General features: G+C 48.1%; 2 protein-coding genes across 4 annotated transcripts in view; both read left to right on the forward strand.

The window, feature by feature from the left end:
* Positions 1-23551, forward strand: part of LOC147619241 (uncharacterized) — a 119073-nt gene extending 95522 nt beyond the window's left edge. The window contains exons 17-24 of one of the 3 annotated variants that reach the window (XM_086772887.1): positions 50-172; positions 253-336; positions 417-601; positions 787-925; positions 1050-1109; positions 1241-1342; positions 22891-23081; positions 23186-23551. In XM_086772887.1, coding sequence (XP_086629013.1) covers positions 50-172; positions 253-336; positions 417-601; positions 787-925; positions 1050-1109; positions 1241-1342; positions 22891-23004 — 807 coding nt within the window. In that variant the 3' untranslated portion in view covers positions 23005-23081; positions 23186-23551. The remainder of the gene's footprint in view (positions 1-49; positions 173-252; positions 337-416; positions 602-786; positions 926-1049; positions 1110-1240; positions 1343-22890; positions 23082-23185) is intronic. The other 2 variants (XM_086772886.1, XM_086772888.1) reach the window with 2 other exon arrangements.
* Positions 6193-7078, forward strand: LOC147619243 (uncharacterized). Its single transcript, XM_086773491.1, has 2 exons — positions 6193-6414; positions 6460-7078. The coding sequence occupies exons 1-2, from the start codon at positions 6214-6216 to the stop codon at positions 6910-6912; spliced, it is 654 nt and encodes a 217-aa protein (XP_086629617.1). The 5' UTR covers positions 6193-6213; the 3' UTR covers positions 6913-7078.
* Positions 23552-24965: the final 1414 nt, after the last annotated feature.

The following is a 24965-nucleotide window of genomic DNA, read 5'->3' on the forward strand; positions in this document are numbered from 1 at the left end:
CAAGTTTGTGCTGATTGCATAGAGATGGTTTTGTGTTTAATATTGGCAGCCATGTAAAGGAGTCCTGCTTTTTGGCCCTCCGGGAACAGGAAAAACTCTTCTTGCTAAAGCAGTCGCAACGGAAGCAGGTGCAAACTTCATGAGTATTAATGCCTCCAACATCAATTCTAAGGTAAGGAGTGTGCAAATTAGTCTGTTTTAGTTAGCGTGTGCAGTAAACAATCGTTTGAGGAGGGAATTTGAATGTTGCAGTGGTTTGGCGAAGCAGAAAAGCTTGCAAGAAGCCTTTTTACACTTGCTAGAAAACTGGAACCCACAATCATATTCATTGATGAGGTAAAGGAGCTGCATTTTTACAAGCTGCTTGAGATAGTTGACTTCCAAATCATTGTTCTTATAGATGGATCTTAAAATAGGTGGATGGCATTCTGCGTGCACGTGGAGATGCATCAGAACATGAAGCTTCAAGAAGGGTCAGGAATGAGCTGATGGCTGCCTGGGATGGTCTCCAATCTAAAGAGAGTGAGAGAATCCTCGTTTTGGCCACAACGAACCGCCCATTTGATCTAGATGATGCCGTAGTTCGACGCCTTCCTCGAAGGTCAGTATGTTTTCTTTTTATTGAACCAGTTTTTTCACAAATATTTTTTGCCTCCTTTTTTACAATACAGGATTCTTGCTCAGTTGTTTGCATTTAGGCAGAGCTTATAACGATCTTGTTTTGCATGTTTCAACTTGTTTCTCCTCACGAAGTCATGATAGTTGGTGTTGTGTGCTACATTGAAGGATTTTTATTGACCTTCCGGATTTACAAAATCGGGATAAAATACTACGCGTGCTGCTTGCGGAGGAGGACTTGGGGAAGGATTTCAACTATAGGGAACTAGCTGCTCATACAGAAGGATTTTCAGGGAGTGATTTGAAGGTGAGTTCTCTTTAGCGACAAAAGGTTGTGCAACATCAGCAGCATGTAAAACGTGTTCATGGTGCTATATATCTGGGTCTTTACAAATTTTTCAGCTTCTTACATCCATGTGCATTTGTTGCAGAACCTTTGTGTTGCGGCTGCGTATCGGCCCATACAGGAGTTTTTGGAGGCTGAGAAACAGGTTAATGAGAACCTTTAGTTTGAATAGTTCTGATTTTCAAGTTCAATATAGGGCACTGGGAATCACCAGTAAGAAAAGTTAAACATTACAAGACAATCTTTTATGCTTATGCATTTCTTCCTATTGAACAGGGCAAGGTAGATGGGTGCGTTGCTAGTACTACACCACAAAGAGAATGCCAGGTGTCTCTTCGGCCTTTGTGTTTAGAGGACTTCGTCCAAGCAAAAATAAAGGTCTCTCTCTCTCTCTCTCTCTCTCTCTCTCTCTCTCTCTCTCTTCGGCCTTTGTGTTTAGAGGACTTCATCCAAGCAAAAATAAAGCGCTCTCTGTCTCTCTCTGTCTCTCTCTCTCTCTCTCTCTCTCTCTCTGTCTGCCTGTTAGTCTGCCGGATATGCTTGCTACAGACAACCACGCCAAAGCACCCAGTGGCGTCCTTGGAAAGAGTTCATGGGAACAAGTGCTAAATGATGGAATTTTATTGTGTTTATGATGGCTGTTCACATTTATTTAAATGTGGGTGTGCCTTTTTTTATAAAAAGGCCAGACAAGTTTTTGTATGGGCACTTGGCTTCATTTAATCTGTGGAAACCTTTATACAAAGGGTCGACACAAAAGATGGGATTTCTACTGTGGAAACCTTATACTTCTTGGATACATGTGTGTACAGCATGGCTCCAACATCTGTACCCCATGTGGAGACACATACGTAATATATAAACAGGCAGGACTCCCTAAGGTTAAAATGTATCAAATGGGTAGTTTTATTGATTGTGCCAACTGCCCAATCACCTCTCTCTACAGCCTCTCAGCTCCCCACCAAACTTCTGTACAGCACTGGATACTCTTCTGTACATTTCCGTCTATCCTCAGTACAGCCACTTTAACACTTCTGTACTGCTGAACCCATTTCATACACAGTTTCTGTTCCTGACTCTGCTCCCTCTTCTGTACGGCTGAATCATTTCTGTACTTGCTGTAATTACTTTCTTCATGTACAGCATTTGTACACGATGCTGTCACTACAGTACCGACTGTGCCACACGTGTTAGCAATACCAGCTGATGTCCCCAAGAATAGATGGGGGACGTGTATGAATTAGGAGAGAGAGTAACTATTTGGCCCTCCTAGCTCTATTTCACATGATGGAACCCTTGCCTGGACACCAGACAAGTAGAAGAAGACATGGGGACAGGAACCATAAGGTTTGCTCAAGAAAAGGCACCAGTGTTGGTCAAAAAGCAGGAAAAAGCAAAAAGTCAATTTGAGTTGACCGCGAACCAGGAATATCATTGACAAGAGGAGACTGAGCCGGACTAAAAAGAATTCCAAAAAGCAAGGCCCTGAAGTTAGAAAAGCAAAGCTAAAAAAGCTTTGACAAAAGTGGAGTAATATTTTATTATCAAAAAACAAAAGGGAAAAGCAAGAGTAAAAGACCAAAAGCGAAGTAATATTTTATTATCAAAAAACAAAAGGGAAAAGCAAAGAGTAAAAGACCAAAAGCGAAGTAAGAGGGGAAAGCAAAGCAAAAGTATCGCTTTTTGCTAAAAACAGGGAACTCCTCAAGTATAAAAGAAGCATGAACCCCTCCCTTTTTTAACTTCATTAAAGGATGGAACTCTTCATCATGAACAACACTTTGGGAGAGTGAAGTTTGTCATCATTATCATCAAGTAGTAGAAGAGAACCTTCATCTTCGTCGCCATCCTCTCCCTATTGCTGCACACCTGGGCCGTACTGTTGTACTGTACAGATCTGCCACCTGTGCCAGAGCTGCCACTTGCTTTTAGTGCTGCAGCTGTACCATCTGGCTGCTGACTGCGGCAGCTGCTGCTGCTTGCTGTGCGCAGCCACCTCACTCGTCTGTGCCCAGAGCGCTGCCACCTGTGCGCTACCTTCAGCCAGCGCCAGCCCCTTTGTGCTATCAGTTGTGTGCCGCCTTGCGTTACTTGCATTAGTCAACCTACGCCACCTTATGAACCTTTTGGTTGCACCATCTACCAGTGCTGCTTGGTTGCCAGTATTCTGGTCGAACTGTACTACTTGCCAACACCGCCATACAGCAGCCACCATCTTCGCCAAACTCAGTACCATCATCACCTTTTGGCTAAAACCACCTATTTGTGCGGCCTCTCTTGGTGGATTGTTGCTTCTCCAAGTTTTGGGCAACAAGACTACTTTTGGTCATCATATACTTCGTCATCCTCACATACCAGTTGTGTACCTGGTGTGCCAGCTTTGGACTGGGAAGCTAGACTTGGACTTGGATCTGGATCTGGACTTGGACTCTTGGATTTGGACTTGGATTTGAACTTGGACTTGAACCTGGACTTGGATTCATTGGATTTGGATATTGGATTTGGTACTAGTCCTGTGAGAGATTCTTTTTGGTCATTCTCGTGGTGTGCTCGGCATCAGAGATCTCATACCTCGACACCGACTTCAACTTTGGATTCTACATTAGCATATTTGTCTGCTTTTGTATTCATTGTTGTATTGATCTTGGCCAGCGTGCTCGTGGATTGTTCCTAAATAAATTCCTGAAAGGGGCCGGGGCCTATTCCTTGCTTAGTGTGGTGTACTGTGCAAAGTTCCTTGAACCCCTTCTCTCTCTCCCCCTCTCTCTCTATATCTCTATCTCTATCATGCGTGGTTGGAATCTATCACGGCACGCCCTGCTGGGCTTACAACGGTAGCCCCCCCCCCCAAAAAAAAACCCTTTTTCGGTTGAGTGTTCCCCCCCAACCCCCCTGCCCTTCCTTTTCGGGTGGGTTGTTAAGGTGGGGAGGCCATGAGGGGAATGAAGCGCCTTTTTTTCCTCCTCTTTTTTTTCCCCCATTTGGAGAGGGCAGAACACCTTAATCGTGGAGCCATTAACCAATGGAAGGAGGTGGCTGTCCAATGTGCGGAGTTGCACAACACCTTGAGGAAGGATGTGTAGGATTATACATGTGGTAGTGACCATGTGAACATGGGCTTACCAAGGGCACTTTTTTCCGTCTACATAAAATAGAGGTTTTTTCCCCCTAGACATTTGGTGTGTCCAGACACGTATACTTTTACATTTCAGGTTTGTACTTAGGGTACTTGTGGTTGGACACATCTTATCATTTCATTCTAGTATATCCACACTTCCAAGCTCTCTATTACTTTCTACTCAGTGTTGTTGCTGTTTTTTGTGTATTACTGCTAAACTTAGGTTCTCTCAGAATCCAACAGTGGTATCAGAGGTCCACGTGAATTCTTCCTTGAGCGTTAGCGCACCGTGCAATAGCGCCACCTCGTACCCGATCATACATACTTGCGATGCCTCGTACATGCCCGTACGCCTGCACAAGCTTGTACCCGATCGTACATCCTCGCATTGCTGCGAACCCGATCGTATATTCTCGCACGATGCCTGTACATTCACCATACTTGCAATATATACGATTCGTATTGTCGATACATGCTTGCATTTGTACCTGCAAGCATGTAACAGGTGCAAATCTCAATTTTTGGGACTTTCTACAATTACAACACAAATTGGGGCATTCAACCTTCAAGGTAACAAAATTTCTCGTCAATTGTGCTTTGAACTATCAATTTCTTTCCTTATAAGACTTTTCTCCTATTGATAAATTGGATTTTATAGATGGATACCCCGTACTTATCTGGTATCCTCATCCTTAACCAAAATCAGGATATGACTGCCTTTGCTTTTTTGATCATATCCTCTCCTCTGCCAGGACTCGAACGAGTAGGGTGAGTCTTGCTAATCATTTCGAGAGGAGCTATATTTTTCGGACCCAGTGGAGAGACGATTGCACATGTGGTTCTTAGGAGGATATATCCACGCCTGTTGATTGACTTTTGGAGCCATGTTTCTCTATACAAACCTTATATAAATAAAGAATGTTTTGCAAAGATTCTAGTTGTCTAAGTGATTATGAAAACCAGATATTGAGATTGAAGGAATAAAAGCATTTCAGAAATTGTGTATTTCTGCCTGTGCATTTGCAGTTAGAAATGGCACAAAATGCTGGAGATGTATTTGGTGTATTGGCATAGGAAGACAAGCTTGACGGGAGTAATTACTCCCTAGGGAGCTTTATGATCAAAAACTTGCTTGTGGCGAAGGGCCTATGGGGTTTTGTGAGCAAGGATGATACCTATCTAGCAAACAAGGCAAGGCTTGTGGCGAATCTTTTGAACCTACTTCCAAAATGACCACCATTAGATGCGTGATTGCATTGATTGCTCATCATGGTTGGAAAGTACATCAATTGGATATTAAGACTACCTTCCTTGATGGTGATTTGCAAGAAGCGGTGTATGTATCTCAGCCCATTGGATTTGAGGCAAAAGGTCAAGAAAGAAAAGTATGTAGATTGAAAAAGGCAGTGTTCTTTTGTATCATATGTTGCAGTTTAGAGCCCAAATCACCATGGCTATTGAAGTTCTTCTCAAGCATCTCCACCTTCGCTCCGAAGGGGGTTTCGTTGGGATTCGGAATCTCACGTGTGTCCCCTCGTGTGTGTGTGAACCTTTGTTTGTCTGTCCGTATGTGTGTTTGTATGATCAACTCCTAAAAGCGGTATTATTCTAGTTCAGTGTGAACACACTCTTATAAGTGGATAAGATAAGTGTGCCATGTGGTATTCAATTATTAGCGTGATATTTGTATGGGTTAAAATAGAAGGCTGCAAGACTACCAAAGCATTGTACTTGGTGAGTGAACATCACTTCTATCATATCAATCAATCCATCATTGACGCGTGTAGTACTCAGATCTAGAGATCCAGACGGTCGTGATTGAGAGGACGGAGAGTACCATCTGCTCGCCAGCTCCAACATGTAACTATTGGTCTCATAGACCCTTGCGGTCTTTTGCAGACTTTAATATATCTTTCTTTCTTTCTACAGTTCAGCATTCTCTCTCTCTCTCTCTACGGAGGAGGGCATCCTAGCGGATCTTATCAAGGACCAGAAGAAGACATTGGACAGCACCATCACCGCCATCAAGAAGGACTTATTGACGCGCATGGGGAAGCTGGAGGCCGAAGCGGAAATATGGAAGGAAGAGAAGCTTACTATGCAAGAGGAGTGGGAGAAGGAAAAGCTCGCCATGCAGGAGGAAATCAACCTTTTGAAGGGCGAAGTGGCATCCTTACGCGATCGTCCACGGGAGGAAGGAGAGACTCTTGAGGTGGACAAAGAGGCAATCAAAGAAGAGATCACCAAAACCCTCACCCACACAATCGAGGGGAAAATGGAGGCGGCCCGCGAAGGATGGGTAGAAGTGATGAAGAAGAACATCAAAAAGGAGGTGCAAGAAGATGCACAAGTGATGAAGAAGAACATCAAGAAGGAGGTACAAGAAGATGTACACATGATGCAGTCTACTCTTGATGAAGAGAAGATGCGACGGATCCGGCGCCTCAACATCCGAGTCACAGGGATACCAGAGAGCATTGCCTCCACGCCCGAGATTGACGGGCGGAACCTATGTACCAAGCTGGGACTAAAGGAGGATGAGCCGCTCCCATTCACTAGAGTATGGAGGACAACCCCAAAGGACTCCACCAAAGGCAAGGCCTTAGTGCTACAGTTCTCGGACAAGGAGAGTAGGATGAGCTTTATGAGAAGACGGGCTATCTTGAGGAGCGTGCCAGGGGACCCCATCTACTTCGATGATGACCTCACATGGATGCAGCCGGAGCACAGAAGATTATGCATGCCGAAGATCAAGGCAGCACGCAAAGAAGGGAAGAAGGCACATTATAGGGATGGTCACTTCTACATTGATGGGAAGAGGGTCGAATAGTGCCATCTGACCTATGAGACACGGAGGAAACAACATGAAGACAAAGAGATACACATAGCAGTCTGGAACTGTAATGGAGTCCTATGGACACATCCAGGGAGACTTGAGGAGGTGATGGAGGGCCGGGATATCATCTTGATGACAGAGACACATGAGAGCCCAGAGAGGGGCTTACCACGGGTTGAGGGTTATCTGTGGGAGTCAGCTCACCGACAGGGGATGAGACAAGCCACCTCCTGAGGTTCAGGAGGTATTGCAGTGCTTTTCAAACATGGGTGACATGAGCATGTTTGAGTCGTAGCACGAGACTCGGAGGAGAGATACATGTGGATTAGCTTACACCTCTCGGAGACCAGATGGATTTATATCGCCCTTTGCTACTTTCCTCCGAAGGGGTCACGGTTTGCCACCACCGAGGAGCCGGGTGGAGGAGAGGCTAGTGAGTCTCCATACTCTGTCTTATCTGAGGAGATCTTACACTATTCAACACTGGGAGAAGTCTTCTTGATGGGGGACTTCAATGCACGGACTCAGACCAAACAGTGCGAAATCTATGACTTTGAGGATCCCTTGAGACTAGAGCCGCTAGCTACAGAGGATACAGGGACCACTCGGATCTCCGCTGACGGAGGAGCTGACAGCACCGGAATTGGCAACATTTCCTGGAGCTTGGGGCCCGACACCATCTCGTTATTTATAACGGGATGACTCAATGGCCAGATTCAGGTGGGTTGACTTGCTTTCCAGTGGGAGGCGGCAGTAGTACAGTGGACTATGTGATGGGATCCCGGGAGGCAGCAGATATGGTGTCTCACTTCACCGTACCACCATGCCCCATTGGGGCGGATCATACATACCTATCCCTCACTTTCAGGAGCTTACTGGAGACCCACCCACCCATCATACAGCCACCACGCACTATTTCCCACTTCACTCAGGACCTAGCCGATGTGTACGACTATCATGTTCATGATCAGCTATTTGCCTTAGATCCATCTGCACCCATGGCTATGCTCACCTCCGAGCTCTCACATGTACTGCACTCCGCAGCTGCGAGGAGTTTCCCATACCACATACAAACAGGACAGCCACCTACATCTGGGAGCATGCCCCAGAACCGATGGTATGATGATGAGTGCAGAAACCTTTACCGCAGTCTCCGAGTGTAGAGGGCTCGCGGGGAGATCACCCAGAGGCAGGCAGGCAGGAGGATGCATACTCTCACCCGCCGTAAGCGGCGAGCTTATGAGGAGGCTCAGTACTGGGACACATATCACATGCACATGAGTAGAGATGCTGCTGCTGCTTGGAGGAGACTCAGAGAGCCCCGTCCTCCCACACCTATTACCGATCCTCAGACCTGGCAGACATATGCACAGAGACTTTATGATGTGCCTGCACAGCCCCCTATACCACAGCCCACAGAGCCATGCTCCACAGTCTCCACCTTCTTCACCCCACCTATGGTTAGGAGGGCCATATGCTGACTCCAACATGGACGGGCGACAAATCATACAGGATTACAGGGAGAGCATCTCATCTATGCTATTGATACATTGGCACCATTTCTTGCTCATCTCTTCAACAGAGCTCTGTCAAAGGGGTTTCCAGCTGAGTGGACAATGCACACTATTGTGCCGCTCCATAAAGCGGGAGATGTACTAGACCCCGGGAACTACAGGACCATCATGATTGGCCATATATTGGCCAAACTATACGGGGCAGTTTTGGAGGCAGAGCTGAGCACTCATGCAGAGGTTGGGGGATTGAGAGCAGCAGGCCAGATAGGCTTCCGTCGAGCCTTCTCGACCATCGACCACATTTTTACATTGAGGTGCCTGATTGATCAGGCCAAGGCATGGAGGCAACGGCTCTATTGTTGCTTTGTGGATTTCCGCAAGGCAACGGCTCTATTGTTGCTTTGTGGATTTCCGCAAGGCATTTGATACTGTGCCCAGAGAGCGCCTCTTTCGGCGACTACAGACACTAGGCATACCTTCAGACATGATGTGGGGCATATATAGGCTATATGAGCAGGTCTTTGGGAGAGTCCGATGCCCAGGAGGCTTGTCCAACACAGTTGCTAGCACCATTGGTGTGAAGCAGGGATGCGCGCTCTCCCCTACGCTCTTTGGGCTCTATATTGATGAGGTGGTCGATTACATCACACAGGGAGGAGGCTCTGGGGTTGAGCTATGAGGTATTACTGTCCATGTTATGCTTTATGCTGATGACATCGTCTTGGTATCCGACACGCAGGTTGGGCTTCAAAGACACCTTGTGGCTCTTGATGACTTCTGCGCACAGTAGGGTCTCACAGTGAACCTTGGGAAAACCAAGGTTATGATCTTCCACACCTCACCCGTAGTCAGGAGCCACACTACTCTCACATTAGCAGGAGGGCGGGTCGAGGTGGTGAGCTCTTATGTTTACCTTGGCATCACATTTACTAGCTCAGCTGGACGCTTCTCCATGGCTTAGGTAGTTCGAGACAGAGTGACCCGGGGGTATGCAGCTCTTGCTGGCCTTGAGCGTCAGTGTCATCAGGCACATTTTCAGGAACCCCGAACGAAGGGGTGGCTCTTTGATACATTAGTGACACCAGCCTTGATGTATGCAGCAGCGGTTTGGGCACCAGGGCTTGCAGCCTCCACATGGGTACAGCTGGAGAGACCACAGATCTTGATGCTCTCAAGGATGATACGCAGCAAACCATCCATCCCGTACGACATTGTTCGAGCTGAGTTTGCTGCACCACCTATGGCAGTGGAGGCATTGTTCCAGACGATCTCCTTTATATACAGGATGAGGGAGATGCCCACGGAGAGATTCTCCCGCCGAGCTTTTGAGGCATCCAGACAGCTGGCCGAGGCTGGACACACTGGATCTTGGTATGCACAGATGCTACAGTGGTTCTCACACCATGGGATAGACATTGAGCGGTTGCCACCTTTTCAGTATGATCAGTCTGCTCCACGGGGTTACCTCTCTCTCAATGAGAGAAACAGAGTGATGAGACAGGACATTGCAGCACTACATATAGGAGACATGGACAGCACCAGAGAGCCACTACCACCGAATATGCTATATTATAGAGACCACTTTATGAGCGTCTCAGGGGATGGGTTTATACATCGACCGCGGTACATGGATGTATACATGCCACACAGCTCTCGCGTTGCTATTGGACAGCTACGAGTCTCATCATATCAGCTAGAGATAAGAGGCTGGGAGAGCGGCACGGTTCCCAGAGCTGAGCGGATATGCAGATTGTGCCGCGAGGAGGTGGAGACTGAGGATCACTTTGTATGTAGATGTAGAGCCCACCAGGGGATCAGAGATAGATATGCAGGACTGTTTGAGGAGCACTCTTCACTACATCAGTTGATGGAGGCCTCGGACCAGCAACAGCTTGGCAGACTACTACTAGTAGAGCTTCATAGTTCTCGAGAGAGACTCCTCCAGACACCCGGTGGGAGACAGTCCCAGCTCACAGATTTCTTCGCCTCACAGAGGATGGTTTCATCACTCGTTCGAGATACATGGACATACATTTGTCACATGGCATCAGATGCACTATTGGTCAGATCCGCACTTCCTCTCATCAGCTGAGGATTGAGACAAGTAGATATGGACCACAGAGAGTACCGGCAGAGCAGCGTATATGTCAGCTAGAGCCAGAGATAGAGGAGCACTACATCTGCCAATCCCCAGTGTACTGTGAGATTAGAGGGAGGTTCCATTGCCTTTTCAGAGAGGGGCTGGGCCCCTTTGCCAAAGTGATGGACTACAGTGACCAGATATGCCTAGGACTTTTTCTACTAGAGATACACCTGCATAGAGAGACTCTCATACGTGGAGGAGTAGCACACCCAGGTCTTGTGCAGAGATAGCTTACTGATTTCTTTGGAAGCACCACTTCAACACAACAAAGGCAAGGTTACGACACAACCGCATCCACATCCAGAGAGGTCACTCTTAATCGTGCCTCTCAGTTATGTCAGGACAGACGCCCTAGACCTCGGGGTATCCGTAGTAGATCTAGATGGCATGGGAGGATTAGAGAGATCATCGCAAATCACCAGCAGATACCCTCCAGGAAGTTCACCCCGAAGAAGCTTGTCTTCATGCTTCAGCGACCTATGAAGGATTTCATCCACTGAGGGCCCGTCTATACCCTCACACATTCATGAGCCTCACGCGCCCACAAATGTCTCTGTGTGGACACTTTTGTCCCCTCTTAGTAGCTTCCCATGTTTCCCATTTTCCCATGTTGCTCTTGATCTCTAGATCTTTAGATCTTTTCTCACATTTTTCTATTACACACCACTGACATTTGTACTTCATCTGACCATATTATTTGTAACTTTTGGTCTCATAGGTCATTTTGGCCTTTCTAAGACGTTAATACAAATTTCACTTCATTCCTCCCTCCCTCCCTCCCTCCCTCCCTCCCTCCCTCTCTCTCTCTCTCTCTCTCTCTCTCTCTCTCGCTGCCCGCTTGCTTGCCTGCGCCCCCCCCCTCCCGCTTTGCTGCCCGCTACTTGCCTGCGCCCACCCCTCCCGCTTCGCTGCCCGCTTTGCCACCCCTCCCACTTTGCTCTGCGCCCACCCCTCCCGCTCTTCGCTCTCCCCTCCCGCTGCTTGCCTGCGCCCCCCCCCCCCTCCCGCTGCGCCCACCCCTTCCGTTTCGCTCTGCGCCTCTCTGTCACTGTTCGCCTGCATTCGCCCCCTCTGTGTGCAGCCCGTCTCTTTCGCCAGGCCTCTCTGTCACTGTTCGCCTGCATCTGTCTGCGCCCTTTTCCCCACTCACCCTTGCTCAGGCCCCCAAGGAAGCAACATAATGGGGACTTGAATTTCATCCATTTCTTCTCTCTCTCTCCCACATATTTACCTGCTCCTTTCAAACATTCCCTCCCTCTACAATGGGAGGGTCTGTAGATGACAAAATCAGCCAGCTTGATCATATCCTTAGGGATCTTATTAAGGACCAGAAGAAGACACTGGACAGCACCATCACCGCCATCATCAAGGACTTATTGACGCGCATGGGGAAGCTGGAGGCCGAAGCCGAAATATGGAAGGAAGAGAAGCTTACCATGCAAGAGGAGTGGGAGAAGGAAAAGCTCGCCATGCAGGAGGAAATCAACCTTTTGAAGGGCGAAGTGGCATCCTTACGCGATCGTCCACGGGAGGAAGGAGAGACTCTTGAGGTGGACAAAGAGACAATCAAAGAAGAGATCACCAAAACCCTCACCCACACAATCGAGAGGAAAATGGAGGCGGCCCGCGAAGGATGGGTAGAAGTGATGAAGAAGAACATCAAAAAGGAGGTGCAAGAAGATGTACAAGTGATGAAGAAGAACATCAAGAAGGAGGTACAAGAAGATGTACACATGATGCAGTCTACTCTTGATGAAGAGAAGATGCGACGGATCCGGCGCCTCAACATCCGAGTCACAGGGATACCAGAGAGCACTACCTCCACGCCCGAGATTGACGGGCGGAACCTATGTACCAAGGTAGGACTAAAGGAGGATGAGCCGCTCCCATTCACTAGAGTATGGAGGACAACCCCAAAGGACTCCACCAAAGGCAAGGCCTTAGTGCTACAGTTCCCGGATGAGGAGAGTAGGATGAGCTTTATGAGAAGACGGGCTATCTTGAGGAGCGTGCCAGGGGACCCCATCTACTTCGATGATGACCTCACATGGATGCAACTGGAGCACAGAAGATTATGCATGCCGAAGATCAAGGCGGCACGCAAAGAAGGGAAGAAGGCACATTATAGGGATGGTCACATCTACATTGATGGGAAGAGGGTCGAATAGCGCCATCTGGCCTATGAGACACGGAGGAAACAACATGAAGACAAAGAGATACACATAGCAATCTGGAACTGTAATGGAGTCCTATGGACACATCCAGGGAGACTTGAGGAGGTGATGGAGGGCCGGGATATCATCTTGATGACAGAGACACATGAGAGCCCGGAGAGGGGCTTACCACGGGTTGAGGGTTATCAGTGGGAGTCAGCTCACCGACAGGGGATGAGACAGGCCACCTCCTGAGGTTCAGGAGGTATTGCAGTGCTTTTCAGGCATGGGTTACATGAGCATGTTCGAGTTGTAGCACGAGACTCGGAGGCGAGATACATGTGGATTAGCTTACGCCTCTCGGAGACCAGATGGATTTATATCGCCCTTTGCTACTTTCCTCCGAAGGGGTCGCGGTTTGACACCACCGAGGAGCCGGGTGGAGGAGAGGCTAGTGAGTCTCCATACTCTGTCTTATCTGAGGAGATCTTACACTATTCGACACTGGGAGAAGTCTTCTTGATGGGGGACTTCAATGCACGGACTCAGAGTAGACAGTGCGAGATCTATGACTTGAGGATCCCCTCAGACTAGAGTCGCTAGCTACAGAGGATACAGGGACTACTCGGATCTCCGCTGATGGAGGAGCTGACAGCACTGGATATGGCCAACATTTGCTGGAGCTTGGGGCCCGACACCATCTCGTTATTTATAACGGGATGACTCAGTGGCCAGATTCAGGTGGGTTGACTTGCTTTCCAGTGGGAGGCGGTAGTAGTACAGTGGATTATGTGATGGGATCCCGGGAGGCAGCAGATATGGTGTCTCACTTCACCGTACCACCATGCCCCATTGGGGCGGATCATACATACCTATCCCTCACTTTCAGGAGCTTATTGGAGACCCACCCACCCATCATACAGCCACCACGCACTATTTTTCACTTCACTCAGGACCTAGCCGAGGTGTACGACTATCATGTTCATGATCAGCTATTTGCCTTAGATCCATCGGGACCCATGGCCATGCTCACCTCCCAGCTCTCACATGTACTACACTCTGCAGCCGCGAGGAGTTTCCCATACAACATACAGACAAGACGGCCACCTGCATCTGGGAGCATGCCCCAGAACCGATGGTATGATGATGAGTGCAGAAACCTTTACCGCAGTCTCCAAGTGCAGAGGGCTCGCGGGGAGATCACCCAGAGGCAGGCAAGCAGGAGGATGCATACTCTCACCCGTCGTAAGTGGCGAGCTTATGAGGAGGCTCAGTACTGGGACACACATCACATGCTCATGAGCAGAGATGCTGCTGCTGCTTGGAGGAGACTTAGAGAGCCCCGTCCTCCCACACCTATTGCCGATCCTCAGACTGGCAGACATATGCAGAGAGACTTTATGATGTGCCTGCACAGCCCCCTATACCACAGCCCACAGAGCCATGCTCCACAGTCTCCACCTTCTTCACCCCACCTATGGTTAGGAGGGCCATATGCCGACTCCAACATGGACGGGCAACAGATCATACAGGATTACAGGGAGACCATCTCATCTATGCTATTGATACATTGGCACCATTTCTTGCTCATCTCTTCAACAGAGCTCTGTCAGAGGGGTTTCCGGCTGAGTGGACGATGCACACTATTGTGCCTATCCATAAAGCGGGAGATGTACTAGACCCCGGGAACTATAGGACCATCATGATTGGCCATATATTGGCCAAACTATACGGGGCAGTTTTGGAGGCAGAGCTGAGCACTCATGCAGAGGTTGGGGGATTGAGAGTAGCAGGCCAGGCAGGCTTCCGTCGAGCCTTCTCGACCATCGACCACATTTTTACATTGAGGTGCCTGATTGATCAGGCCAAGGCACCGAGGCAACGGCTCTATTGTTGCTTTGTGGATTTCCGCAAGGCATTTGATACTGTGCCCAGAGAGCACCTCTTTCGGCGACTACAGACACTAGGCATACCTTCAGACATGATGTGGGGCATATACAGGCTATATGAGCAGGTCTTTGGGAGAGTCCGATGCCCAGGAGGCTTGTCCGACAGTTGCTAGCACCATTGGTGTGAAGCAGGGGTGCCCGCTCTCCCCCACGCTCTTTGGGCTCTATATTGATGAGGTGGTCGATTACATCACACAGGGAGGAGGCTCTAGGGTTGAGCTATCAGGTATTATTGTCCATGTTATGCTTTATGCTGATAACATCGTCTTGGTATTTGACACGCAGGTTGGGCTTCAAAGACACCTTGTAGCTCTTGATGACTTCTGCGCACAGCAGGGGCTCACAGTGAACCTTGGGAAAACCAAGGTTATGATCTTCCACACTTCACCCGCAGTCAGGAGCCACACTACTCTCACATTAGCAGGAGGGTGGGTCGAGGTGGTGAGCTCTTATGTTTACCTTGGCATCACATTTACTAGCTCAACAGGACGCTTCTCCATGGCTCAGGCAGTCCGAGACAGAGTGACCCGGGGGTATGCAGCTCTTGCTGGCCTTGAGCGTCAGTGTCATCAGGCACATTTTCAGGAACCCCGAACGAAGGGGTGGCTCTTTGATACATTAGTGACACCAGCCTTGATGTATGCAGCAGCGGTTTGGGCACCAAGGCTTGCAGCCTCCACATGGGTACAGCTGGAGAGACCATAGATCTTGATGCTCTCGAGGATGATACGCAGCAAACCATCTGTCACGCACGACATTGTTCGAGCTGAGTTTGCTGCACCACCTATGGCAGTGGAGGCATTGTTCCAGACGATCTCCTTTATATACAGGATGAGGGAGATGCCCATGGAGAGATTATCCCGCCGAGCTTTTGAGGCATCCAGACAATTGGCCGAGGCTGGACACACTGGATCTTGGTATGCACAGATGCTACAGTGGTTCTCACATCATGGTATAGACATTGAGCGGTTGCCACCTTTTCAGTATGATCAGTCTGCTCCACGGGGTTACCTCTCTCTCAATGAGAGGAACAGAGTGATGAGATAGGACATATGGTAGCACTACATACAGGAGACATGGACAGCACCAGAGAGCCCACTACCACCGAAGATGCTATATTACAGAGACCACTTTATGAGCATCTCAGGGGATGGGTTTACAAATCGACCGCGGTACATGGATGTATACATGCCACACAGCTCTCGTGTTGCTATTGGACAGCTACGAGTCTCATCACATCAGCTAGAGATAGAGGCTGGGAGAGCGGCACGGGTTCCTAGAGCTAAGCGGATATGCAGATTGTGCCGCGAGGAGGTGGAGATTGAGGATCACTTTGTATGTAGATGTAGAGCCCACCAGGGGGTCAGAGATAGATATGCAGGATTGTTTGAGGAGCACTCTTCACTACATCAGTTGATGGAGGCCTCGGACCCAGCGACAGCTTGGCAAACTACTACTAGAGCTTCATAGTTCTCGAGAGAGACTCCTCCAGACACCCACTCCCACTAGGGGTGGGAGACGGTCCCAGCTCACAGATTTCTTCTAGAGAGCTATGCCAGTGCCAGCTGATGTACCACGTGGGGTGACCGCACAGAGAGCAGAGGAATTGAGAGCCAGGAGGAGACCTAGACAGACTGGACATAGAGCACCCCGACTCCGTCACCGAGAGATAGCAGCTATCCGAATGAGACACCAGATGGAGACACAGGAGAGGCTAGCTCGCTTTCATTTAGACTCAGGGTACATGTTCACGCCATTCACAGCCTCAGCATCGGCGATGTATGATATCTTATATCCCTCTTAAGGCACTGGATGGAGTTAGACATAGATCTGCATAGCATGCTTGTACTACCCCTTCAGCATATAGAGATGCATCTTGCCTTAGCACTCCATCCACATCCCCACCCCCCCTTATATTGTTTGTATATGGGCTCCACCGATCCATGATGATTCACAGTTGTATCCAGACACATGCACACTTTTTCTTTTCTTTCTTTTCTTCCGATGACCGGAAGAACACAGTTGTATTATTTTTTGTCTCATAGGCCGACTTTGGCCTCTCGTAGACATTAATATCTCTCTCTCTCTCTCTCTCTCTCTCTCTCTCTCTCTCTCTCTCTCTCTCTCTCTCTCTCTCTCTCTGTGCTCTGCTGGATGTACCTGATCTGTCCCATAGGTCGGATTCGGCCTCCCGTGGACGTTAATATAACTTTCTTTCTTTCTTTCTGTCTCTCTCCCTGCCCTGCTGACTGTTCGCCGATTCGCTTCGTTGCCGCCCACTAGCCCTTCCGCTTCGCTGCCGCCCACTGGCGCTGCCCTGCTGACTGTTCGCCGATTCGCTTCGCTGCCGCCCACTAGCCCTTCCGCCTCGCTGATTCGTTCGCCGCCGCCTGCTATGCTGGCCCGCCTTCCTCTTCGGTAGGCCTTGTGATTCTACCTCGCTATGCTGCCCTGCCTCCCTTCTCCGGTAGGCTCTGTGCCCCCCTTTCCCCACCCACCCTTGCTCAGGCCCCCAAGGCAACAACAAACTCTCTCTCTCTCTCTCTCTCTCTCTCTCTCTCCTCCCTGCCTGTGGGAAGGACTGCAGAGGAATCTGGAGGAATGGCCCCGAGTCTCCAAGAGAAACTCGAGGCCCTTGAGATGGCAATGAAGGCACTAATCAAGGAGAACAAGAAGACATCCGATTCCAACCTCAATGAGGTGGAGAACAAACTACACCGGCACATCATGGCCCTCGAAGCACGGGTCACGGACCTTGAACAAGAGAACGCAGCACTCAAGGAGGAGGTGAGTGCATTGAAAGTGGAACTGGCAGCCATCAAGAATACTGAGAAGGAAGAAGGGGAGATCAATGACAACACTCTCACGGCCATCAAAGAAGAGATCTCCAAAGAGATTACAAAGGACATGGAGGGAAAAACTCGAAGCCAAGCAGTTAGGATGGGTTGAGGTGGTGAAGAAGAACATCCGTAAAGAAGCGAGGGACGAGACTCAAAGGGAAGAACACCAAATCATTCACACCACCATTGAGGAAGAGAAGATGAGGCATGCCCGTCGCCTCAACATTCGAGTCACAAGTATAGCGAGACACCCGACTCCACTCCCGAGAAAGATGGACAGCTTCTATGCATGAAGCTCGGCTACAGGGAAGAGGACCCTCTCCCCTTAACCAAAGCATGGAGAGCCGGGAAAGACTCAACACACAAGCGAGCCCTCATCCTACAGTTTTGCAGAAGAGACGGAGAGGGTCACCTTCATGAGGAAGAGGGTCATACTACGAGGTTTAGAGGGAGCTCCTATTTTCTTGGATGATGATCTCACGAGAATGCAGCTTGAGCATAGGAGAGCTTGCATGCCACGAGTCTTACATGCGAGGAGAGAAGGCAAGAAGGCCTTCTATCGAGATGGTCGGGTCATCATTGATGGCCGGCCCATGGATTAGCGGTTTGGGGCCTACGGGACACAGACCAGGCCACTGACAGAGATACACATGGCAGTATGGAACTGTAATGGTTCACTATGGGTGCAGCCTGGACGACTGGAGCATGTTATGGTGGGGAGAGACATCATACTTCTGACAGAGACACATCAGAGCCCAGAGAGAGGGCTACATCGAGTAGAGGATTCCGGTGGGAGTCAGCATATAGGAGGACCACACGCCAGGGTACCTCGAGAGGGGCGGGGGGAGTAGCAGTTCTAATCAGACGGGAGCTACAGAGGAGACTGAGAGTGGTAGCACAGGATCCAGAGGCCAGATACATATGGATCAACTTACAGCTCTCACAGGACAGGGTTATATACATAGCCCTATGCTACTTTCCTCCATCAGGATCCTCCTATGTCATTACAGAGGACATGCTACAGGAGGAGGAGACAGGAGCCTCGCCATACACTTGTCTGTCAAAGGAGATTATGCATTATTCTACACTAGGGGAAGTATTTCTTACGGGCGACTTCAATGCCCACACACAGAGCAGACAATTTGAGGTATATGACTGAGGACATGGAGATCCTCCACCCTGTGGATCCAGAGGAGATAGGGGCTAGTCGGGCATCAAAGGACACTGGACCAGACAGAGGACATTATGGGGACCACTTACTAGAGTTGGGAGCCAGGCATCGTATCGTTATTTATAACGGGATGCTACAGTGGCCGGGATCAGGAGGGCTGACATGCTTCCCACATGGGGGGTCATACACGGACCGGAGGCACGGTGGTAGACTACGTTATGGGGTCTTTGGAGGCATCACAGCTTGTCACCTCATTCTCCATTCCACCTCATCCTATTAGGGCAGATCATACATACTTGGCATTTTCACTAGCCGGATCACCAGTATCACCAGCCCCCCACATACCGACGCCACACACTACCATCTACTTCACACATGACATGGCAAACATATACACTGGCAGAGTAGAGGATGGGCTCCTACTCATGGATCCCCTGGCACATATGGATACCATTACAGCCCAGCTGCCATCACTCCTACACACGGCTGCATTACAGAGCTTCCCACATCGTGTCCACTTAGGAGAGCCTGCGAGATCTGGGATTATGGCCCATAACAGATGGTATGATGAAAAGTGCAGAGCCCTATACTCACGGCTCCGCATAATACAGAGAGCCTTGGGAGCCATCACAGAGCGGGAGTCGAGGAGAGAGATGAGGAGACTTACTCGCGGCAAAAGGCGGGCCTTCGCAGAGATACAGGAGCTAGAGATCTTTCATTTCTTCATGAGGAGAGATAGCCCTATCTCATGGCGGCACTTCAAAGAGCCCCGGACACCGACACCTATTGCAGACCCACAGACATGGCACACACATGTAGAGGGCCTATACCACGCCCCACAGTAGCCACCTATACCTCAGCCACCACAGGAGCCTCGACCTACCACAGCTAGCTTCTTTACCCACTCGATGGTAAAGGAAGCTATCCGCCGCCTACAGCATGGACGGGCGGCCGACCATATGGGCCTGCAGGGTGAGCATCTCATATATGCAGTAGATTCTTTGGCTCCTTTTCTTGCACACCTGTTTAACAGGGCACTAGCAGAGGGTTTGCCTGCGGAGTGGACGATGCACACCATTGTGCCGATTCACAAAACAGGGGATATGCTCGATCCGAGCAACTCCAGGACGGTTATGGTTGGCCACGTGTTGGCCAAACTCCATGGTGCAGTGTTGGAGCAAGAGCTTAGCTTATATGCTGAGCGTGCAGGTTTACGCTCATCAGGGCAGGCAACCTTCAGGAGAGCTTTCTCTACCACTGACCATGTATTCACTTTGAGATGTATGATTGATCATGCCAGAGTGAGGAAGAGAGCTCTATTGCTGCTTTGTGGATTTCCGCAAGGCATTTGACACAGTACCACGAGAGAGGCTCTTTCAGCACCTGCAGTCTCTTGGCATACCAGCACATATGACATGGGGCATCTATGCATTATATGAGAGCAGGTTTTTGGGCGAGTCAGATGTCCAGGAGGTATGTCCGAGACTATTGCTAGCACCATTGGTGTGAAGCAAGGATGCCCACTTTCCCCCACGCTATTTGGGTTATACATTGATGAGGTGGCTGACTTCATTACACAGGGAGGCGGACATGGAGTTAATTTAGCAGGTACCTCAGTACATATTATGCTTTATGCTGATGATATTGTATTAGTGTCTGAGTCTCCAGGAGGTCTACAACAGCATCTACATGCACTCAATGATTTCTACACACAGAGGGGTCTTACTAATGAACCTTAGGAAAACCAAGGTTATGGTCTTTCATACATCGAGACAGGGCAAGAGTCAGCTCACATTCACTCTCGCAGGACGCCAGGTGGAGGTGGTGACATCATACGTGTACCTAGGGGTTTCCTTCTCTGCAGCAGCCACACGCTTCACCATGGGTTCAACAGCCAGAGCTAGATTGACACTGGGATATGCAGCATTGGCTATGCTAGAGAGACAGTGCCACGAGGCGCATTTTCAGGAGCCCCGGACGAAGGGGTGGCTATTTGACACATTAGTCACACCGGCACTGATGTATGGAGCAGCAGTATGGGCGCCATGGCTTGCTACCCATTGGTGGACATAGATAGAGAGACCACAGGCCCTCATGATGGCACGCATGATACGCAGCAAACCGTCGGTACCTCATGACATTATCCGAGCAGAGTTTGCTGCGCCTCCTATGATGGTAGAGGCGATATTCCAGACTATATGTCTACTAGACAGATTCAGGGAGATGCCACAGGACATATTGTCATACAGAGCTTTTGAGGCATCTAGACAGCTGGCTGAGGCAGGAGACAGAGGATCATGGTATGCACAGGTCACACATTGGTTCTCACAGCATGGCCTAGACATGGATCATCTACCACCATTCCAGTATGACAGGGATGCACCACATATCCGTCTCTCTCATAGTGAGAGAAACAGAGTATTGAGACAGGACCTATGGCAGCTCTATACACGAGAGACATGGATATCGCCTACACAGCCTCTTCCACCGAAGATGCTATACTACTGAGATCACTTCATGAGTATCACTGATGATGGATTTATAGAGAGGCCTAGATACATGGAGGGCTTTTTACCACACGGCTCCCGAGTGGCTATTGGTCAGCTTAGAGTTTCATCACATCGATTGGAGATCGAGACTGGCAGAGCAGCATGGATCCCCCGAGAGGATATGGTATGCAGATTGTGCAGAGAGGAGGTGGAGAGTGAGGAGCATTATGTATGCAGAGCATATACAGCCATCAGAGAGAGAATCCCATTTTATTCAGAGAGCCACATTCCCTACGCCAGATCTTTGAGGCAGACCAGCGCATACTGGGGAGATTCATTCTAGACATACAGCATCACAGAGAGACATCATTACAGGCGCAGACAGCTCCAGAGGGGGGACGACAGACACAGATTACTTCATTTTTTCAGAGATCCACCCCACTCCCAGCCCCTACACGGTAGGGAATTACTCTCGAGAGAGCAGAGACACTCAGAGCCCGCAGGAGAAAGAGGACACTTGGCTTTCGGACACCACGCCTATACCAGAGAGAGATCACAGAGATCAGAGCTGAGTTTCACAGAGAGGGTGCGGAGCGACTGGCTCGCTTCAGAGCAGACCTAGGCATGTTCTTCAGGGAGTTGTGGACACCCCCTTCATTGATGTATACCATTTTATACCCCCAGTATGGTACAGGATGGAGCTAGCTAGGTTGCATATCATGATTGTATACTCCATGCATATAGCTTTGCATTCTCCTAGTAGTAGAGCTCCATCCCCTCCCCCACTCATTGTACTTATTGCACACCCAGATTCAGCTTTTTAGTTTAGTACTTTTTCATTTTGTTGGGATGACAGAGGATACCCCATACAGGTACACTGATTTGTCTCATAGGCCGAGTTCGGTCTTTTGGAAGAGGTTAATAAAATCTTTCTTTCTTTCTTTCTATCTCTCTCTCTGTGCACCCACCATGTATATGTTCCATGCACGTTAGCTTAGGTTCTTTGCACCCACACACCATGTAAGCTAACGAGCTAACATTCCTCTGGAGTCTAGTCGTGGACTTGTAAAGGTGGTATTGCTGTCCTAAAGCAGTTCCCAGAGTGCTGGTTATGCCTATGGGGGAACTGAATTTAGTGCACAACCTCCGTGGGAGGAGCACACGTAAAAATTCACCCTTGCATAGGCTATACTACAGCCCATACTGTTCACTTGCTAAGGGGAAGCTGAACAAAGCCTTATTGGTGCCTTTGATTGATTGGGGGAACTCATACATGCATGGGCAGCCTGCTTGGAGTAGGGCACAGAGAAGATAGGGCATGGACTGAATGTAACCCCCCCCCCCCCCCCCCCCCCCCACAACAAAAAAAAAAAACAGCGTGGGGATGTAACTTGATGGAATCAATATATTTCATACATCTACTTTTTTGTAATTTAGCTGATCATGATAAGTATTATTAAGACCTTTAACAGTCTAGGCTCTTCCTGATCATGATAAGTATTAAGACCTTTCACAGTCTAGGCTTTTTCTGGTCCCACAGGTCATATTTCATCCTGTCATAGACCTTATAAGCAGTCTTTCTATTCGTCTCTTTATGAAACTAAAATTACATACATATGTACACCCATACACCATAACATAATACATCGCCTGATCAATTTTACTTGCATTTAGTTGTTCTGATCATGAAGAAATTGTATTTGTGGATCTCAGGTTGGAGTGTCAATTGCTTATGATGCAAGCAGCATGGTTCAAATGCGGCAATGGAATGAACAGTATGGCGAGGGAGGTAGCAGGGTCAAATCAGTGTTTGGCTTTATCAAGTGAAGCTCAACAAGAAGTACCGCAAAAGTTTACATTGAAGCTTTATGAGTGGAACCACAGATGGTTTCTATTTCTGTTATGTTTTTTCTGAACCTTTGAGATCTTGTATATTAAATCCAAAAATCGTTTTTCAAGTTGAAAGGATGCTAAGTATCAGAAAGTTGTATTAATGTTGTGTTTATAGTTCTGCTGCAGGTTATGATGCAGTGCCTTTTCGGTTCATCGAGCTCATCATCGCACTAATTTTATGAGGGTTGCAGGAGTCACATATGGCGGTAGGGATGCCAACATCGTTAATGATTCTTTTTAGCAAGTTGAAATTTGAGAGCTGTGTAGTTGGGTCCTGGATATGGAGAGCTTTGTAGTGGGGTCCTCGATATGGTTCACCCTAAGAAAAGAAAGTTTTAGAATATACTGCATTCACAGCTGCAGTTTTGTGATGGCAGTTGCTATTGTAACTTTTCACACACAGGAAAGCCATATTTAAGCAAATGTAAAGTTTTGGTTGAATTATATGTCACACTTTTCAATTCAATTGTTTGATAGAAAAGCTTGTTTGATAAGGGTTAATACTATTCTTTGTCGACAACTTGGTTGCACATAATGCTTAGTTCAGAGTTTGAGATGGTAGAACTTGGGCACTTTGGTAGGTGGACTATTTTACATGTCACAAGATCAAGGTTTTGAAGAGGGTAGCTTGTGTGGTTGGCTAAAGGCAGTGAGGGTTTAATATTACTCTCCGACAGTTTTAGAAGGGCGAAAAGCTTTTCTACTATGTAAATACTTACTGGCTTGCAATATTTTTCATAACAAAATATATCGGTTCAATCTCAATTCATGTGGCTCAACAGTATGGCTAACCTTGAGAATCTATCAACCCTCACGAGACACAAATATACACACCTAGTAGAAAGCTGCAAGGCCTTCTTTTTTTAATATAGTTGTGCTCTCCAAATCTTGTGACATGGTGAAGTGTTAATTCTGTAGTGTGGCTTTCTATAGTTTGCAGAGAAATGATGGACTTTAGCTAGTGTAGCTTTTATTCACAGAAAAACCTCAATATTGCCTTGGGTTTGAAGTTGTCTTCCACGTCTACTTGCCCTCAGCAATCCACTCTTTCCATTGCACATTTTCCACAGCTTCCTCTCCAGACTTACCTGTTAGTGATTTGAGAATGTCAGTGTAGGCCTTGTGTGTTACAGTAACTCGTGATCTTTTTGACCGTCTTTACAGTTTGAATTGGAGGACTTGTTTCTAGTGGTCAGGTCTCAAATATGAGGCCTTGAGCATCCTTCATTGTCAAAATTTTTACCAACTGCAAGAGGCTAATGCCTTGTTTGTTCCATTCTTTGTAGGATCTTTATTTTGAGCAATGTACTCATGCATATGCGTTCATGCATGAGTACAAAGTGCATCATTTTCAGCATTTCTTTGACTAAGGAACCGTTTCTGTCTTCAAGTTTTACTTGGTTGAGGGGCCTTTTTGCTCTTTCAATTTGCCAAATTCCCTCAATTTCCGTCTTATCTCTAAACATGGGAGTTCCCATCATTGCATTAGCAACCACCACATGGTGTTGGTGAGCTTCTTTGTCTTTATAAAGATATGTGTACCACCATTCTTAAATCAGTTCCAAACTCTATATATCTCCCTTTGTAAAGGCTAATTTCCTTGCATGTTGTAAAGTTGCATTTGCTTAATTTTGAGATACATGCATCATAGACTTTCTTCACATTTGTGTCCCTCTCGTGCTAACCAACTTCCATGCTTGGACCCAAATAGATTAGTTTGAGATGGTAATACAATTTCACGAACACCTCAATCATGCATGGGCAACATATGAAGTTAAGTGACAATTTGTTATTTTTGTTTATTATGATAAAAGAAGTAAAAGAACACAAATAGTACCTACTTGAATAATTGAATAAATACCCTGTAATGCTACTAAGTGAACTATCAAATTCCT

The sequence above is a fragment of the Cibotium barometz genome, chromosome 33 (genome assembly GCF_041138505.1).
Source record: "Cibotium barometz isolate CiBa-2024 chromosome 33, ASM4113850v1, whole genome shotgun sequence".
Classification (NCBI taxonomy): Eukaryota; Viridiplantae; Streptophyta; class Polypodiopsida; order Cyatheales; family Cibotiaceae; genus Cibotium; species Cibotium barometz.

Coding starts and splice junctions, on each gene's coding strand:
- LOC147619243 (XM_086773491.1), top strand. CDS start 6,214: ATGCAGGAGGAAATCAACCTTTTGAAGGGCGAAGTGGCATCCTTACGC. Junction 6,415..6,459: donor AGAAGAACATCAAAAAGGAG/GTGCAAGAAGAT, acceptor ATCAAGAAGGAG/GTACAAGAAGATGTACACAT.